This window comes from Macrobrachium nipponense, chromosome 16, assembly GCF_015104395.2.
Source record: "Macrobrachium nipponense isolate FS-2020 chromosome 16, ASM1510439v2, whole genome shotgun sequence".
Lineage (NCBI taxonomy): Eukaryota > Metazoa > Arthropoda > Malacostraca > Decapoda > Palaemonidae > Macrobrachium > Macrobrachium nipponense.
In genome coordinates, this window is record NC_087209.1 from 27864520 (window position 1) to 27883555 (window position 19036).

Here is a 19036-nt window from a genome sequence, read left to right on the forward strand (position 1 = left end):
TGCATTCTTCGACATAGGAAAGACAGGTCTCTTAACAGAACACCATAGATTTTCAGAAGGACCCCGACAATCTTTGGTCTTTTGCATATAAAATTTGAGAGCCCTGACAGGGCACAGGACTCTCTCTGGCTCTTGTCCGATGAACTCTGCTAACCCCTTGATTTCAAAGGTTTTTGGCCAGGGGTTAGATGGGTTCTCATTCTTAGCTAAGAAATTAGGATCCAAGGAACACACTGCACTGTGTCCTCTGAAACCCACATATTTACTAATTGCTTGAATTTCACTAACCCTTTTTGCCGTAGTAAGAGCAGTTAGGAAAATCGCCTTTCTAGTAGTGTCTCTCAATGAGGCAGCATGCAGAGGTTCAAAGGGAGCCAACATCAAGAACCTTAGAACTACATCAAGGTTCCATGATGGAACCTTCGGTTGTAGTACTTTGGTTGTCTCAAACGATCTCAAAGATCGTGAAGGTCTTTATCATTTGTCTAGGTCTAATACTCTGTGACGGAAGACAGCGGACAGCATACTCTTGTATCCTTTTATTGTGGCACATTTCTCAAATGCAGGAGAAAACCTCAGCGATTTTGGTTCACAGAGGGTCGTGAGGAGGAAATACCTTTCTTCCTACACCATCTCCTGAAGACAGCCCACTTCGACTGATAAACTGCTCGAGAGGAAGCTCTTCTCGCATTGGCAATAGCCTCTGCCACTGATCTTGAAAAGCCTCTCGCTCTGGCCAACTTCTTGATAGTCTGAACGCAGTCAGACTCAGAGCGGAGAGTTTCCGTGGATACCTCTTGAAGTGGGGCTGTTTGAGAAGATCAACTCTCTCTGGCAGGGTTCTCGGAGTGTCTACCAGAAGAGACATGACCTCCGTGAACCAATCGCTTGAGGGCCAAAAGGGGGCGATCAGAGTCATTCTCGCTCCTGGCGACGCCGCAAACTTCCTTGTTACCTCTCCTAAGAGTTTGAACAGGGGAAAAGGCGTAAACGTCCATCCCCGTCCAGTCCCATAGGATGGCATCTACCGCTATTGCTTCCGGGTCGAGAACTGGAGAGCAATAAATCGGAAGCCTCTTCGTTTTCGAGGTTGCGAAGAGGTCGACTAGCGGCCGTCCCCACAACTTCCATAGCTCTTGACAAACTTCTAGATGTAGGGTCCATCTGTGGGAAGCATTTGATGTTGACGGCTTAAAAGATCCGCTCGAACATTTTGTATTCCTGAAATGAACCTTGTTAGGATCACTATGTTTCGAGCTTTCGCCCATAGAAGGATGTCTCTCGCTATCATGAACAGTGATCGAGAGTGTGTTCCCCCCTGCTTTTTGATGTAAGCGAGAGCCGTAGTGTTGTCCGAGTTGATCTGGACAACTCGGCCCACCAATCGTTCTTCGAAGAATTGAAGAGCCAACCGAATGGCCTCCAACTCTTTTAAGTTTAGTGCCAGGACCTCTGTTACCCTCTCCAGAGGCCTGACATTCCTCCTTGCCTAGTGTTGCTCCCCAGCCCACCATGGAGGTGTCTGAGAACAACACTAGGTCAGGGCTCAAAAGGTTGAGGGACATTCCTTCCGAGAGTTTGATCGGATCTTGCCACCACTTCAGTTGATCCTTGACCGCTTTTGAGATAATCAAAGTCAAGTCTAGATTCTTTTTGTCTTTCCAGTTTTCTGCCATAAAACTGGAGTGGCCTGAGGTGCAACCTCCCCAGGGAAACAAACTTCTCCAGTGAAGAAATGGTTCCCACGCAGACTCATCCATTCCTTGTCAGCCGAGCATGTTTCTTTCCCTAAGAAGGCGGACACTTTCTCTAAGCATTTCTGCTGACGTTCCTTTTTCCTTTGATGGAAAAGCTTGAAAAGCCGCTGAATCCATCTGAATCCCCAGATACACGATGGACTGCGTGGGGATCAGATGGGACTTCTCGTAATTGACTATAAGGCCCAGGGCCTTCGTCAGCTGCAATGTCGTCTGAAGGTCCTCCAGGCACCTTGACTTCGAAGACGACTTGATTAGCCAGTCGTCCAGGTAAAGCGAGACTCTTATCTTCGATAGGTGAAGCCATTTCGCTACATTCCGCATGAGGAAAGTAAAAACCATCGGCGCCGTACTCAGACCGAAGCACAGAGCCTGAACTGGAAGAACCTGCCCTTTTAAGACGAACCTCAGGAACTTCCTTGATTGAGGATGGATCGGGACGTGGAAATAAGCGTCTTGTAGGTCCACTGACACCATCCAATCCCCTGGTCTCAAGGCCCCTAGCACAGACTGAGAAGTTTCCATCCTGAATTTTTCCTTCTTTACAAAAAGATTCAGTCTGCTGACGTCTAGGACAGGTCTCCATCCCCCAGACTGCTTCGGAACCAGGAATAACCTGTTGTAGAAGCCTGGGGAATCCAGCATCAAGGACTTCTTCTACGGCCTTCTTTTCCAACATTTGATCCAGAAGGTCGAGTAAGATCTGTTGCTTCTCTGAACTGGTATGCGGGCGACAGTCTATTGGTGGCTTCGTGCTCAAAGGAGGCGTAGAGAGGAAAGGGATCTTGTATCCTTTCTCGATGACATCTAGGGTCCAGGTGTCTGCCCCTATCGTCCTCCATGCCTGAGCAAATAAGGTGAGTCTCGCACCTACAGGTGCCTGAAGGGCAGAAATGTCAATTTTTTCCCTTCTTGATAGAAGAGATCTTACCTCTAAAGGACCCCCTTCCTCTCGAAGAACCTCTAGAGGAAGGTGCTCCACGAAAGGGCTTAAATTTCTTCTTGGTGCTGGAGCTGTTGAAGTAGAAGCCTGAGGAGTAGGTTGTCTGGAAGATTGAGTTAAGAGGTCCCTTGTTGCTTTCTCTTGCAAGTTTACCGACAGATCCTTAATCATGGACTGCGGAAATAGATGGGTAGAGAAGGGGGCGAATAATAACTCCGCTTCTGAGCGGGAGAAACTGCTTTCGCCGCAAAACTACTAATAGAGAGCTCTCTTTCTTTAGCAGACCTGTAGCAAAATGAGATGCTAACTCATCAGACCCATCCCTTACTGCTCTATCCATACAAGCTAATACACTCGAAAGATCCTTCTAGCGAAATCGAGTCTTGACTCCTCGATTGTATATCAAAAGCCCCGAGGCACCAATCTAAAAAGTTAAACACTTCTAGCGTCTTAAATAACCCCTTGAGGTGATGATCTGTCTCCGTCATTGTCCAGGAAACCTTAGCGAATGACAAATAAGACCTCCTTGGAGAGTCCACCAAATTGGCGAAATCTCCTTGAGAAGAAGACGGTGCTTTCAATCCTGCCTCTTCTCCTGTTTCGTACCAGATCCCCGCTCTCCCTTTCAGTCTAGATGGAGGAAGTGCAAACGAAGTCTTCCCTTTAACCTTCCTTGAATCCATCCAATCCTGGACTCTCTTAAACGCTCTCGCGCAGAGAGCGAAGTGGCCCATCATTAACGAAGCCAGGAGCCTTCCTGGCCTTCGATGAGGCAAATTGTGAAGGTGGAGAGCAAGGAACGGGCGCTTGAAAATTGTCTGGGAACAATTTCTTAAGTAAAACCGTCAAAGTCTTATAGTATGAAGTCGCTGACGCATTTGGTTCGTCATCATCCGTAGGGTAGAGATCACTAGAAGAATCCTTCTCTCGGTCATCAGCGCCCTTCAAAGATCGCGATGACTTCGACACTTTAACATGTGAAATATCCTGACGCTTCGGACTCAACTGTTGATCGTCCTGGCAAGCGTCCCGATATGTAAGGCGCCGCGCGTTCTGAGAAGCGTCCTGCTGAGCGTCCTGATGTGTAGGACGCCGTGCGTCCTGAACAGCGTCAGCTCGAGCGTCCTGCGCGTCTTGAAAAGCGTCTTCTCGAGCGTCCTGGCAAGCGCTTCGTTGCTTAAGACGCCGAGCGTGAATATCATCATGCAAAGCTTGAACTTCCGTCATGGATCCTTGAGCGTTCTCGGCCTTTTGACAAAGACGCCGGCCGCCTGTGCAACAACTCACATCTCTGTCAAATTCGTCTCTCCTAGACGCCCTTTCATGAGGAACGTAATCACGTTCTCTAATGCGTCGGCTACTAGGAGGAGACAAATCAAAGGGCCGAAAAACGCGAGAAGGAGCCGGGGACTGCCTAGTCCTCTTAACAGGCAGCCACCTATCCTTCCTCCGATGACTAGGTTCTGCCTCCTTTCTCTCAAAATAGGAAGCTAACTGTTTCTGCATTTCCCAAAGCATCTTCCTTGATGGGGAAAGTTCTCGATCACAAGAAGGACTCATCCTGTGCGAGGAAGATGGGCGAGGGGATGCCCTTTCCTTCAACTCAGGAACATGCTTAGAGCGACTTGGACGCTCGAAAGAGTCCTCCCCTGATGAAGTCTTGTTCCTTTTCTGTGGCGGAAAAGCTTCAAAATCTTCAGGTGATGAATCTACGTACTGATCAGAAGGACGTGAAGCGTCCTCTTCTCTGAAACCTCTCTTAAGAGGGCGACAAGGGCGACGGCCGCCTGTGCGACACCTTGCGCCCCTGCCGCTCTCCCCATGAGAGGTCTTCCGAGAGTCCCAACCTCGGCGAGGAGAGGAAGTCTCGGAAGAAGAGAAGCACTCTTTAAGTATCCGTGCCCGTGCACGAACACCGGCAGCCTGAGATTCGTCCTCAGTTTCTGCCGAAGGGACGTCAGACCGGTCATTAGATCCCGTAACCCTCCTTCGGCTTTCGGCTTGCCCTCTCCCTAAGGCCTGGGAGTCCGGCAGGGGCCTAGGCCTAGAGGCATTATGGGACCGATCTGACGCCTCCTCCACAACACTAGATTCACTAACACTTTTATTGCAATTCATATTTGATTGTAGAGCACTCACTTTAGATTTCCAAGGCGCGAATCGACTCCATGATCGTAGATAATACGCCTCCTTCTGCAGGGACACTTCTGATTGTTCGGAGGCAATACAAAACAGGATTAGGTTGAATTACATCTACAGGAGGATTAATGAGATACAATTCTACCTTGACTTCTATTTACAGAAGCACTTCTAGAGGAAGACCTCCTGATTCTATCACGCTCAAGCTTTTCACATAAGAATCATATGCCTTCCATTCAATATCAGTCAATTGCTCACACTCCATGCATCTATCACTCAACATACATACATGACTACGACATTTCGAGCACACCGAATGAGGGTCTACCGAAGCTTTCGGCAACCTCACCTTACATTCCTGTACCTTACACACCCTGAAGCTAGCAGAGCTAGATCCAGACATCGTAATCAAAGAAAAGTCAAAGCCAAATCCAAATCAAATCCACTATCACGTATGCCAAGCCAACAAGACAAATCAAAACCAAAAGTCAATCAGAATACTAAAGTTAGCACAAGAAGTTTCAAAATCCTAGGCGGAGGTCGTAAAACAGTTGTTTTACCGACCGGCGACAGAGAAAAATCTGAATAGAAAATGGGAATGATTCCTGATATCCGCCTCCCAGCGGCGGGAATGGGTACTAACCACCTGGCCGCCCACTGCGTGTGCCGGGAGTTTTGAAATTCTGTAGGACGTCGGAGAATACAGCTATATATATATCTGCCAGGTAAGTTTCGTGAACAAATTTTTGCTTTATTCTTATGAGTCAAAACAACATTATTATAATAACTTTATTTGTACTTTTATTGTTGATTTCTACATCAAGAATCCTGGTCCTCCCCCTAAAAGTGGTATTAATACCCTAAGCGTGACACGAGACAATGATGTTGACGGCGTGACATGAGACAATGAGGGAGCTGAGAACAATGAATTTTTGTGTTTTTCTTCCAGCACACTCCTGGCCTTCACTAATTTTGCTAGCCTTAGTTGCTGAGTAGCCTTCTTGATCTTAGGTAACTTCAGCATTGCTTTAAGTTCACTAAGAAGTTATAAAAACAACATAAATAGCTAGTAACCAAACGCAAGTGCGTGCAACCCCTTTGACGTATGTGGCGTAACTTAGTCATTCTCTGAGTCTCGCCTATAAATAACCGCTCTGAGCAGCTCACCTCTCCTCACACTACCTTTCATTGCTACCAGATGTATGAGAATTCTGAAAAAATCGCTGTATAGTATATGTAAAAATAAACACAAAAACGATCCTGTCAAACTCAGTCATACAGACGACGGAGTTACGATGACGTCATCATTTAAAAACCGCTATATCTTCATTATTTGTAAAAATAATTGGCTGAAACTTCTGGAAAGCATGCACGGCATGGTTCTGCATAGATACAAATAATAACTCGATTTTTTTTTTCAAGTTGACTTGTCATCCGCCATAGCGGACGGTCCCCTTAATGTTTGCATGCTAAGAATGGCAAAATCATCGTTGCCATATTAGTGGAGCTTCACACATACGCCAATGCATTATTATAAACTGTTTCCATGAATTCTAGTTGTCATAGTAATGCAATAATGATAAAATTGCTTTAATATTTATGTATGTATACTTCCAATACATAGCCTAATTTCAACAATTTTTGTGTAAGTCTTATGTACCCAGTTTGGAGGGTGAACACATACCGAATAGCAACAGAGAGAGAGAGAGAGAGAGAGAGAGAGAGAGAGAGAGAGAGAGAGAGAGAGAGAGAGAGAGAGGAGCGAGGAAGGCCCGAAGGGAAGGAAATAAGGGAAAAATGGGTGGTGGGAGGGGGGAGGGTAGGTGGAGCTTTTTACGCGGGTTCGTATCCATTTCTGCATAATGGAGTTTTTGTCTCTTGGTACAAGGAGAAGTGTCGTCATTCTTTATGATTAGTGATTCACGATACCCTAATAAATTACGGCACTGGGTGTAATGCCCTATAGCAAAATCTCGTTCTGATACAAGTGTTCATTACAGAAATAAGTATTGCCCAAAAGCGTGCTTGGACTGTCTCTGAAACCCATAGTAGGTATGCTGCTTAGTTGTCAACAAAGTTTTTTGTAATCAAGTATTTTTTACAAGCTAGCTATTGAATAAATTTGTATTTTTCTCAATCAAAACATATGCCCCTCAATGCTAACTTTCCTCTTTTTAACGACTTTCTGGTCATTTGCAAATTCGGGAGCCCCATAATTTCTTATGGTGTGAAAACAGACAGAGCCAGGGACCGCTAAACGATTGCGTCACACTACAGCGGTAATCCGGCAGTAAAACATCTTCATATATCCAAAAAGTAAATAATAAAGATATATATGCGCATTACGATTATAACAATTACATGAATAGCTGATAACAATCTGCATGAATAACTGGTAAACTGTTCTGCAAGAAAGTCGAGTATAGCAATTATTTACAATAGGTACAAAAGTCAAGATGTTGTGGCGTCATAATACAGGACTTAAAAGAACGTTCTAATTCCGAAAAATTACTTAAATTTGAGTCAGAATCGAGTTACTTTTTCAATAACGAATATTTTCAAATTAATCATCATAAATATGTAAAATATTGATGTTTTACTATTTATTTAAAAAATTATCTAAGTGCACGCTTCGTCGTCGTCTTCTACCAAAACAGTTGTTTACTTAAAAACGTCCTGGTAAGGGACCGTGTTCCGATTGTTGTGATGAAAGTGCCCCAGCGTCTGTGGTACAAGTGGTGTGCGGATTTATCACAGGAAATGGGAAGTTTGTTGACACAAGCGACTCCGTAAACATCGAGAGGGCGTCAATCTTCTAAGTTATCTAATCGTAAGTAAAAATTTCAAAAGCGTTTTGGTGAGATTTCCACTGCCGTGGACACCCTTTTCACTACCCTCTGTTTAAATCTTAAGATTTGGCCTTAATTTCTAACTTTAGAGAAAATACTTATACTTCGAAAGGAGAGTAGAGGTCTTTAGCTCTGTTTCTCACCAACAACAGGTCGCGACTGATGCCCATCTCGGGTGTCAGGACGCGTTATAATGTACTTTTTCGGAGGGTGGCTAGCGTTGATTGTAGGTGGCCTGCTGTGATATTTTACCCTATATCACATTATGTTGACAAAACTTCAATCTTTTGAATGGTATGCTCAAAACTGTAATTGTATTCCTGTTTCACCAATTAAATATTGTAATTGTATTCTTGTTTCACCAATTAAATATTAAGTGAATAAGGCCTGGCCACGAGATGACAATGGATCGTCTGTGGTTATTACCCTATCAATTCGTGTGGCCATTTCCATTACAGTTACCAATAACAGAACCAACCCCACGGACTGATACAACTCCGATACAACATGGTACTAAACTCTAACAATATTATTTTCCTAGCCTAAGCTTGCACAGATTATGTTAGGCTAACAATGGGAATGGCTAACCTAGACCCTAACCGAAAAGTGTCGGGCTAGGATAAACTACACTAGCCTACCATTACCTTACGAAATACAATCACAGTTCGATACAAAATAAGAGAGAAAATACATAAAGGTTAATGAGAATCCATTACCTAACGACAAAACACGCCGTACAGAAAACTGTTTGGCCTAGAAAACTTTATATGCTAATTACTCATCGTGCATCACGGAGCCCACCAGTTTCCCTTGCCGGAAACAGTTTTCTTCCTAATTATATTACTAATTTTCCTAAACAAAATGGCCTTAATTAGAAAAATATTTCAACCTAAGACACATACCTGATGTCATCTTACGGCTGACAAGTCACCCGAGCCATGCAGACGTCCCTGACATGCAAGACGAAGATGGAAGAGAAAAATGTAATTATACACCCGTGCGTCTTCTTGACATTCCCAGTTATGTTTACATCTTCCTTCGGCAGGTCGTCTTCTTTCTTGAAGGAAAGAAGAATCTGTGACTCTTCGTTCAGTTTGCAAAGAAGTTTATAAATTTCCTTGCATCTTTATTTTCGAATCAGTGACCAATTTCTTCTTGTATCAATACATGTAGAATATTAGTAAATACTTGTTTGTATCTTATAGGGTGTATGCTGTATAATTTTACATGCAGTCTGCTGTCAGTAACACCTCCCGTTGCTGTCGAAGCATTTTACATGAGGGTGTGGCAAATTGCTTGCAGATTCATTAACAATGCGCCATTCCTACGTTGTTTATGAAGTGCAGTCTTACAACTGTTTTCTCGTATAAAATAACAGCTTCTGGTTTCATGTGTTAGACACCCAGCATATATTACACCCACAGTTTCAACTCTAGAGCATCTCATTTAATTCTCCTAACATTTCCTAACTTATTGAATTAAATAAACTTTAGCTTGTTGATATAGATCCAGCAAGATTATTTAGACTTCTAGTTAGGTATCTTTTCTACACGAATTAGACACAAGAAAATCTAGATTACCATTGATAGGGGTATAGAAGGCATATAGACATTATCCCAAATAACAGGAATGTAGGTTATTTGAATTACTTAAAATGCGTTTGGATCGTAACCGTATTACTATTGTTAACCATTTTAAATTAAATTACCACAAGTTCAGAAACGTCTTATGATGACACGGTTTTCGCCGTGTAGGTAAATAGCTCATAGTATTGTTCGTTCCTGGTACCTTATGGAGTGAATGCGTTTTCTGTGGTCACATCTAATTGCCTAAAAAAACAGTCAGACCAGATGTTTGCTTAATCCTCAATTCCTTGAGAAAAATTCAAACATTTAAGTATTTACCCTTGAAAAACTCCGTTAACTAATCAAATTTTTTGTCGTATGTGTGATAGAGATGCATGGACGTACCTGACTAATGTATTGTGAAGATTTTATATCATAATTTCTGGTAAATAAATCTTCAGACCTTTTTTTTCAAGAATTCGTGAGTTACTGTTCTATTCTGTGATGGTCATTGACCTAAGAAAAAACTTTTCTCCACTATCAGTAATGTACTTTTATGTCTAGGGGAAAAACAAACACACACGCATATATATATATATATATATATATATATATATATATATATATAATAAAAGGAGCCCATAGAAACACCAAATATAGAAAGAGAAATACTATATTTCAGAGACTGCTGTCTCCCTCTTCAGGTAGATGAATGAGAAAAGTTACAGAAAAGGTGGTATTTATACCAAGAGGTCCATCCACAGGTAAGCCAATTTAGGTAATTCTCGCTGATAATCTTCCTTTAATCTTCTTAAGCGTTGGTTGAATGAAAACCTTGTCGCTGATATCCGAGTCCCATGCTCCCTTTGAGATATTCATTACCTGCCTATCTGTAATCAAGGCCGATTCCATCATTTGACTCTTGTACCGGCATTTGCTATAAATTAAAGATAGGCAGGTAATGATTATCTCAAAGGGAGCATGGGACTAGATATCATCAACAAGGTTTTCATTCAACCAACGTTTAAGAAGATTAAAGGAAGATTATCCGCAGGAGTGACCTAAATTGGCTTACCTGTGGATGGACCTCTTGGTATAAATACCACCTTTTCTGTAACTTTTCTCATTCATCTACCTGAAGAGGGAGACAGCAGTCTCTGAGATATAGTATTTCTCTCTCTATATTTTGGTGTTTTTATGTGCTCCTTTTATTAGATGGAATTCTGTTATAACAGAACATTTTTACCAGTCATATATATATATATATATATATATATATATATATATATATATATATATATATACATATATAACAAATTTTAGACTTGATATTGTTACTAGATGAAAGAAAATACCGACCGATTACACACACACACACACACACACATATATATATATATATGGATATATATGTGTGTGTGTGTGTGTGTGTGTGTGTGTGTGTGAGAGTGTGTGTGTGTGTGTAATCGAACGGTATTTTCTTTCATCTAGTAACAGTATCAAGTCTAAAATTTGTTTTATTTTCATACCATTTAAGATTTTTAATAAATTGTCATTTATTTCGTATGGCATCTCTCTCTCTCTCTCTCTCTCTCTCTCTCTCTCTCTCTCTCAGTATCCTCTTCACTCACCTAGGCTATATAAAGAAATACTTGACTGGGTATTTTCAGGCAGATACTTCCTTGAATGAAAGTGCCTGAAAAGGGCAGGGTCACTGGTTAATTGGATTTCGGGAAGGAGGAAGAGAGCCAGATAGAGGTAAATGATTTTCAGTAGGTAGAAAATTGGAGATCACGTTTTCCCTTGCGCCAGCACTGGCTCTGTTCTTCGAATAGTACACATTTGCAGAGACGGTATCTTGTACAGAGAGAGAGAGAGAGAGAGAGAGAGAGAGAGAGAGAGAGAGAGAGAGAGAGAGAGAGAGAGAGAGAGAGAGAGGTGTACATTGATCCTTAGGTGGTCATGCGAGAATTCAAAAAAATAAAACTCAACAGCAGGTTTTTAGGTGGGTGTTTTCACGCCTATGACCAGCTCAGAATACGTATAGCTCCTGGTTCAAGCAGTGTTGTGGGATTTCCGTTTTTATATTGATGGCCTCTGGTAAACTCAGGATTAGTAGCATAGTTCCATAGTTCCTCACTCCACGGAAATGTCATCTATACTTTGTAGGATTTAAACAAAATCTATGTCATAAAGAACAAGATGCACTTCTTACGTCACCTCAGACACAGAGAAATGAATTTATATTCTGATCGAGTAAACTCTGATATTGAGCTGTTGCTTTGCCGGATTCCTTCTGCCTTTCTGTCAGCAAATTATCACTAAGTGCTCCCATGATCTGCAATTATGTGGAAATTCACTGAAGCGCTTATTTATTTTTCCCGTGTGCCAGGTCATTCTACTTCCATAGCTTTTTCAGCATCAGTTCTTAAGTTTACTTGTTGTCATGACTTAGGTTTACACATTCTGAGATGAGGTTTACACTACTCAGGTCTAACTTGCTCTTATTGTTTCTTTTCCATAGATAAGTGAATAAGTAAAGTATTCTAAACACACAATCTAGATTTAGTCGGGTTTGACTGATCTGGTATAGTAAACATGCATCATATTTACCACTTTTCTTTATTTTTTGTTTTGGGTACGATGGGTCAAACATTTGCTGATGCTGGATTTCGTGCAAGAGAGGAGCACGATAACCTTCATTCAATCACCAATGTTGATTTCAATGTTTCTCACAACGAATTAATCATTAATGAAGTCTGTAGAAATAATAGTCCTTTGTGTATTATACGAATCACCCATGTTCTAGTCAGGAGCCGCTAAAGTGTACTTTTAATCATGAGATATTTTAATCATTATCATTGTTGTTATTATTGTTTTACAGGACACATAATTGTATAGGACAAAAAATATCTATTAAGCAACAAAGCAGGATTCCAAAGGAAAGAATGTTCATGAGTAAAGAGAGATAAAAACATAACAGATAGAAGTAGATTAACACAACAGATATAAGATATACGAAAATAAACAAATCAACAAAAACTAAGCAGGTTCAGTGTGCCTACGTACTAAACAACACATAGCAACTGAAATTTATGCTATGCGTATAACCGATGTTTTCCTTTTAGTTTCCTACCTAATTGTTCAATTAGTCTTTCTTCTTCTGTCGTTTCTTCATCTTCATTACGCTTCAGCGGTCCATTGTTATTTGAACCCCCTTTGGATTTTTCCTTGGTGTTATTATCTATCCAGTTTTTCTCTTGTTCTGATATTTCAATGTTTTCGCATATGGAAATTCCGTACTGTGGATAATAATGTATCAAGTTAATGGTGTTTTTGCTTGTTTCCAAGAAAATGTTTACAAGTTTTGAATAATAATAACAATGTCATTCTACGTAATAAAACGCAATATGCCGTCGTTTATTTGGGGACCAGTTACATTACTGCAGAATTATTTGAGCAAAAGTGTCGTCCCAAAATCAGAACGTGTCTTTTCGAACGTTCCCGTATAAAACCGTCATCTGGGGCCGTATACCTACGTACACAGGTAATAGTAATTCTAATGAACCACTGGAGTAATGCACACTGAGAGTATGATCCTTGACTGATGTCTTTTTTTTTTTTTATCGGATACGAAATGTAACGAATGTTGGGTTCACTGACCTTTTCTCCTTGTCCGCGCACATAGGCAATCGTTGTGGGTGAGACGTGATCAGGTAGCGTTCTGTATTCTATCAAACAAGTGGCTGATTTATTGATTGATTGAGTGTTTGTTAACTTGAGATGAGCTTGAATTATCGCCAAGAAAGAACCACATCTTCGAGTGTCTAATAAACACTAAAATTTCATTTACTAATATTGTAATTTTTTAATGAAAAAAGTGAAATTCTAGCCCTCATGCTAACCTGGATTGTGGAGACATGTTATTTTCCTAATTCCACCGTTGTCTAATGAAAATAAATGCTTTTGTACACGCGAAGATATTTGTAAACAAAAGCTGATGGATACGTAATCTTCATATTCTTGAACCGGTAATCTTTCGCTTCCCTTCGTGATTAACGACAGTAAACATCAAATTGCGGTGTCAGATTAGATAAGTACATAGAAGTAACCATTCATACCGACCGTGTAAAGTCGGCGAAGCGGCCTTGAATGATGAGAGTATTATCAAAGATTATTATGATGTTACATAAGGATGCATGATTTGCGCTCTGCTGAGCAACAACGTTTAGCACGTGTATTCATTCCCGTCGTTCTGATGTGATGTGAAGATCTTTCCTCCTGGTGCATGTAAACATATTATACAATATACACATCACGCGTGTGAGCGCTAAATTCTTGTTTAAAACCACTTATGTATGCGCACTTTCCTACTTAAAAAAAAAATAAAAACTTTGTTCTACAACAACTGAACATATTGCACAGAAACCTTTCCATATAAAACGACGTGAAAGTCATTAGATACGGCAGCACGTCACGAAAATTACGGTCATGAAAGAAATGACCAATCAACGAATCCACTACACTTATTTGATATTGTTCAGGTGCGCGCATCACTTCATCGAAAAGATTTTCTTTTTAAACAAAATATGACGTTATTTGGTTTAGTCCATGTCTGAAGAACACCATCCGTCAAATTACACAGGTTTGATTGATCATTTGGTACAACATCATTTTACATGGCTGTAATTTATGACCGAGTAAAAGAAATCTTTCATAGTAACAACGACAACCCTTAGAACTGTAATTATTTTTAGAATATGTTGACTTTAGTCTACTCTAAACAGATAAGAACTACTCTCCAGTTGAGCTATATCACACCTCACTTCTTTCTTTCACTTCATTTTTCAGTGACAAAGCTCAATTTTGGAACCACTCATAAACTTTATGCACTAGCTCACGAGTATATCAGAATCTGTATATCAGAAACATAGCCTAGAAATGCAAGTAATGCAAACATTGTATGCAAACACATTTCTGCGAAGAGTGAGAACCTCGAATTCTTTTCTCCGTCGATGTATTTAGAAACATAAACACGAAACAAAGCGGACTAGACTGACACACATACATTTCAGACATAAATGATTACCTCAGGCAATGCGTACAATATCCCTCGAGTTCCGAGCAGATGCCTGACGTTTTCCAGCCTTAGAGAAACTGTCAGCACTCCACCTTCCACTTTCCAAAATGGCAGCAACTGCTTCGTTCGTTACTCGGGAGGCTCCGCATTTCGGCGGCACTGGAGGGAAGGCAGGCAAATCTTACTTAACCTGCAAGGCTTGCAAGAGCCAGTGCAATGCTGGCAAGGCATGTAACGAGATATGAGTCATCGGCCGTCGAGTCGTACCTGTTGAACCAGTCAGCGGCAGAAGTTTATCATAACGATGCGGTTCACCGCCGCTACTGGCGGAAGTTCATTGGGGAGGGAATAGTGACATTTTGGAAAATTTATTCATGTGGGCTTATGTTGGTGTCGTTTTTTTTTTTATTTATTTTTTGTTTCCTTGTATTTTTGTTAGAGAAGCTTTCTTGAATATATTATTTTTTTATTTTATATCGCTGATCTTACTCAAGTGACCTATTATTTTTTTCAAAGTCTTGAAACAGTGTCGTTACTCAAAAACCCTTTCTCTTTCTCTCTGTCTCCAAGTATGTACTTATATATATATATATATATATATATATATATATATATATATCTATATATATATATAAATATATATAATATATATATATATATGTGTGTGTGTGTGTGTGTGTGTGTGTGTGTGTGTGTGTGTGGTGTATAAGGCCGTTTCGTCTAATAGAGTTGGTAGCATTCACGTACATAAGAATATGGCACATACTCATATGTACGTGAATGTTGCTATGTGGATGAACAGTCCATCAACTGACCCAGCTGGGAATAAGTACCGGCTTCAATTAGGGCCAAGAAAAAGTGAAGGTATAGGCTAACAACCTCATCCCTACAGACTTTCTGAGAACTGGAAGGCCCAGTCACTCAGGTATCATTCCCTCTAAAGAAAAAATATGCTTGTGGTGAAGGTATTTTTATTTCCAAATCAGGATATTCATCTCATTCATTTAATGCAGACAGAGCGTCATTGTTTTCCTTTAGGAAGTATGTAGTTTATATAAGAAAAACCATTATTCACATAAACATCAAAGGGAAGTCTTCGCTGTAAAGTCTGACGCTTCCTTTTATTTTGTTCACTTCATATTCTTGGAATCCTTACATTTCATAATTGTAAAATTCTTACAACTAATCATCTAATTCTGTTTCTTTCATATTTATTATTATTATTATTATTATTATTATTATTATTATATTATTATTATTATTATTATTATTTTATTATTATTATTATTATTATTTTGTTCTAAAGGGTCCACAATAATACAAAGTGTTACGAGTCCGTGTATAATATTTAAAACTTTACAAAAAGCTTTCGAACCTTTCCCTGGGTTCATCTTCAGTCCCAAATGAACAATAGTTACAACATGTACTGAGGGGAATTTAAAAAACAAGAGTAGCTGAAGATCGTTGACACTAGTCGTTAGCTCGTTTATGGACCAGGTGATGAAAAAAGAGGGCAGTTAACTCCAACTAGGTGATTTCCTCTCCCCTATCAATCCTTCTGGCTGCAATTCTGTTGGATCTCCGCAATGGTTGTTGCAAACATTGCAGGAAGTCTTTCATCCGAGGGCGTAGATTGGGCACTGTAACCAGACTCCCCTGGGGCAGTGGTTACCTGGACAGGGAGAGGCAAGGTAGAAGCAGCATCAGGAGAGGGAAAAACAGAGCCTGTCCTACAGTTAAAATCTTTTAAAAACATGCTAGTAATATAAAAATTAGCAAATGGGTCTTCGTTGACAAAAGAATTGTTTCCTTTGAATGATTCTCCTAAACTTATAGCAGCTCCTTCGACTAGTCGTCTAACATTTACATTGTTACTTTTAAAGATAAATTTAGCCTCGTTCCAGTTGGGTCCATGATCATTACTGAATGCATGTGCTACTATTGCGCTGTTTTGTGATTGTAGTTCACAAGCTCGCTTATGTTCGCCCAAACGTATATCTATACTCTGTTTTTTTTCCATCTATCCATCCGCCTGTGGTGTTTGCGCATGGTAACACTGCGTCCCGGGCTTTAAATAATATCCTATTTCGAATGTTAACGGTGTAATTCGCATACAGTAAATTATTAAAACACTTTTCAGTTGCAAATGTACACCCAGATATCCTTTTATTTACCTAAAACTTACACATAGCGTAACTATTTAAAGCCTGGGACGCAGTGTTGCCATACGCAAACACCACAGGTGGATGGACAGATGGAAAAAAACAGAGTATAGTCCCCGCCCACTTTCGCCAAAATATTTACTATTACAATCCATACACGGTAGTTCGTAAACGCCTTGGACTATGGGATTTTTATCATTGTTATTGTTTCTTACAAGGGTGCGTCTTATTGTATTTTCATATTTGTCACGGGGACTGTAATAGCCAGAGGTTCTAATTTTCAGTTTACCGGAAATCTACCAATTCCGAGAGTTATGTCCACTTTTATTCTTTTTACTCAAAAGAAATAAAAAGTAACGTTATTATGAATTTTGCTTTACGCACATTCAGAATTTGCGACCCCGAATATATAGACGGTGAACTTAAGCACATCACGGCTACTTTTAGAAGTCTTAGATATCCCCTTCACTTCATTGAGAAAGCGATTTCGCGAGCAAGGAAGTCGTTCTATGGACTTAGAGATAATACAAAAGAAAAACCAAAAAGATATGTGTCCCTTCCCTTTAATCCTGAAGTGAAGAATATAAGTGGGCATATAAACATAAGTCAGAAGGAAACTAAAATTGCGTTTAAATATGAAAATACAATAAGACGCACCCTCGTAAGAAACAATAACAATGATAAAAATCCCATAGTCCCAGGCGTTTACGAACTACCGTGTATGGATTGTAATAGTAAATATTTTGGCGAAAGTGGACGAGGACTAGATATACGTTTGGGCGAACATAAACCAGTTTATGAACTACAATCAGAAAACAGCGCAATAGTAGCTCATGCATTCAGTAATGCTCATGGACCCAACTGGAACGAGGCTAAAATTATCTTTAAAAGTAACAATGTAAATGTTAGACAACTAGTCGAGGGAGCTGCTATAAGTTTAGGAGAATCATTCAAAGGTAACAAGTCTTTTGTCAACGAAGACCCATTTGCTAATTTTTATATTACTAGTATGTTTTTAAAAGATTTTAACTTTAGGACAGGCTCTGTTTTTCCGTCTCCTGATGCTGCTTCCACCTTGCCTCTCCCTGTCCAGGTAACCACTGCCCCAGGGGAGTCTGGTTACAGTGCCCAATCTACGCCCTCAGATGAAGGACTTCCTGCAACGTTGCAACAACTATTGCAGAGATCCAACAGAATTGCAGCCAGAAGGATTGATAGGGGAGAGGAAATCACCTAGTTGGAGTTAACTGCCCTCTTTCTTCATCACCTGGTCCATAAACGAGCTAACGATTGGTGTCAACGATCTTCAACGACTCTTGTTTTTTTAATTCACCTCAGTACATGTTGTAACTATTGTTCATTTGGACTGAAGATGAACCCAGGGAAGGGTTCGAAAGCTTTTTGTAAAGTTTTAAAAATTATACACGGACTTGTAACACTGTATTATTTGGACCCTTTAGAACATTATCGCGATAGAGAGTTTTTCCCCATTATTATTATTATTATTATTATTGTTGTTGTTGTTGTTGTTGTTATTATTATTATTCAGTAGATGAAACCAATTCACATTGAACAAGCACACAGGGACCATTGACGTGAAATTCAAGCTTCTAAAGACTTTTGGTTTCAATCTCCCACACAAACACCACACTGCAGCAGTAACTGATCATAATACAGAACCAGTGAGTTTTCATCACCCCGGGGAGATGCGAACCCGCAACATGTGAGTGGCATACCACGGCACTAACCACTATACCCTCGGACCAGCTGTAAAAACAGGAACATGTTGATTAGGAAGTATTTGCAATTTCATCACTGTATTTTCTGCCATTACAGGTGGCCAAGAGAAGACAAGGTTTAGGAAGCTGGTGAATTAAGGTAATCAAATCCTCTTTGGTAACCGGGTTACCAAAGGGAATCTAAAGTGTCCTTTGCTTCCTCATTTGGTTTTGGAAATTAAGTACGTCAATAGATTGCAGTTGAATGTAGTCTTTAAGACCAACTGATAACCTGCTCAGAAATGAAGAAACAGGAGGCAGTGCGTTATATAAGAAGTAAGAGCGTTAATAAAAAGAAAAGCATTGGACAGGACTTGTGAATATTTACGTGCGTCATTTTCTTTTCTTTTTTTTTTTTTACTACTAACCACTCCTTTTTGATTGCGCTTTTTAGGCGTCGTTTTTTTTTTCAACCGAAGACCAAGAAAGAGATGGCGTGATTGTGTAGGGGACGATATATGGTAATAAAAGGTATTACCGAGAACGATGCACAGGACAGAAATCGACGGAGACGACTCATTCACAACGGCGACCCCATATAAAAATGGGTTAAAACTGGGAAGAAGAAGAAGAGGAAGAATAAGACGTCATTTTTCACCCACTTAAGTACCCATTATGTACATGCGCACACACACAAAAACTCGGTTCTCGTTGAAGATGGTGATTCGACTCTATTTCTTTCTATTGTCAGTCTACACAATTCTTTTCCTATATCTATTGTCTACTATAAACTTTCATCTTTTAATAGGTAGTCTACCCCTTC

General features: G+C 40.2%; 1 protein-coding gene across 7 annotated transcripts in view; it reads right to left on the reverse strand.

The window, feature by feature from the left end:
- Positions 1-14494, reverse strand: part of LOC135195621 (IQ domain-containing protein E-like) — a 176384-nt gene extending 161890 nt beyond the window's left edge. For 2 of the 7 annotated variants that reach the window (XM_064221966.1, XM_064221965.1), the window contains exons 1-2: positions 14343-14489; positions 8591-8745 (exon numbers count right to left, since the gene is read on the reverse strand). Coding sequence is in view for 2 of the 7 variants with exons in the window: in XM_064221960.1 (XP_064078030.1) it covers positions 8591-8600 (10 nt within the window). In the remaining 5 variants the exon portion in view is untranslated. Of the gene's footprint in view, positions 1-8590; positions 8746-14342 lie in introns of all 7 variants that reach the window. The other 5 variants (XM_064221960.1, XM_064221963.1, XM_064221961.1 and 2 more) reach the window with 5 other exon arrangements.
- Between the last annotated feature and the right edge of the window lie 4542 nt (positions 14495-19036).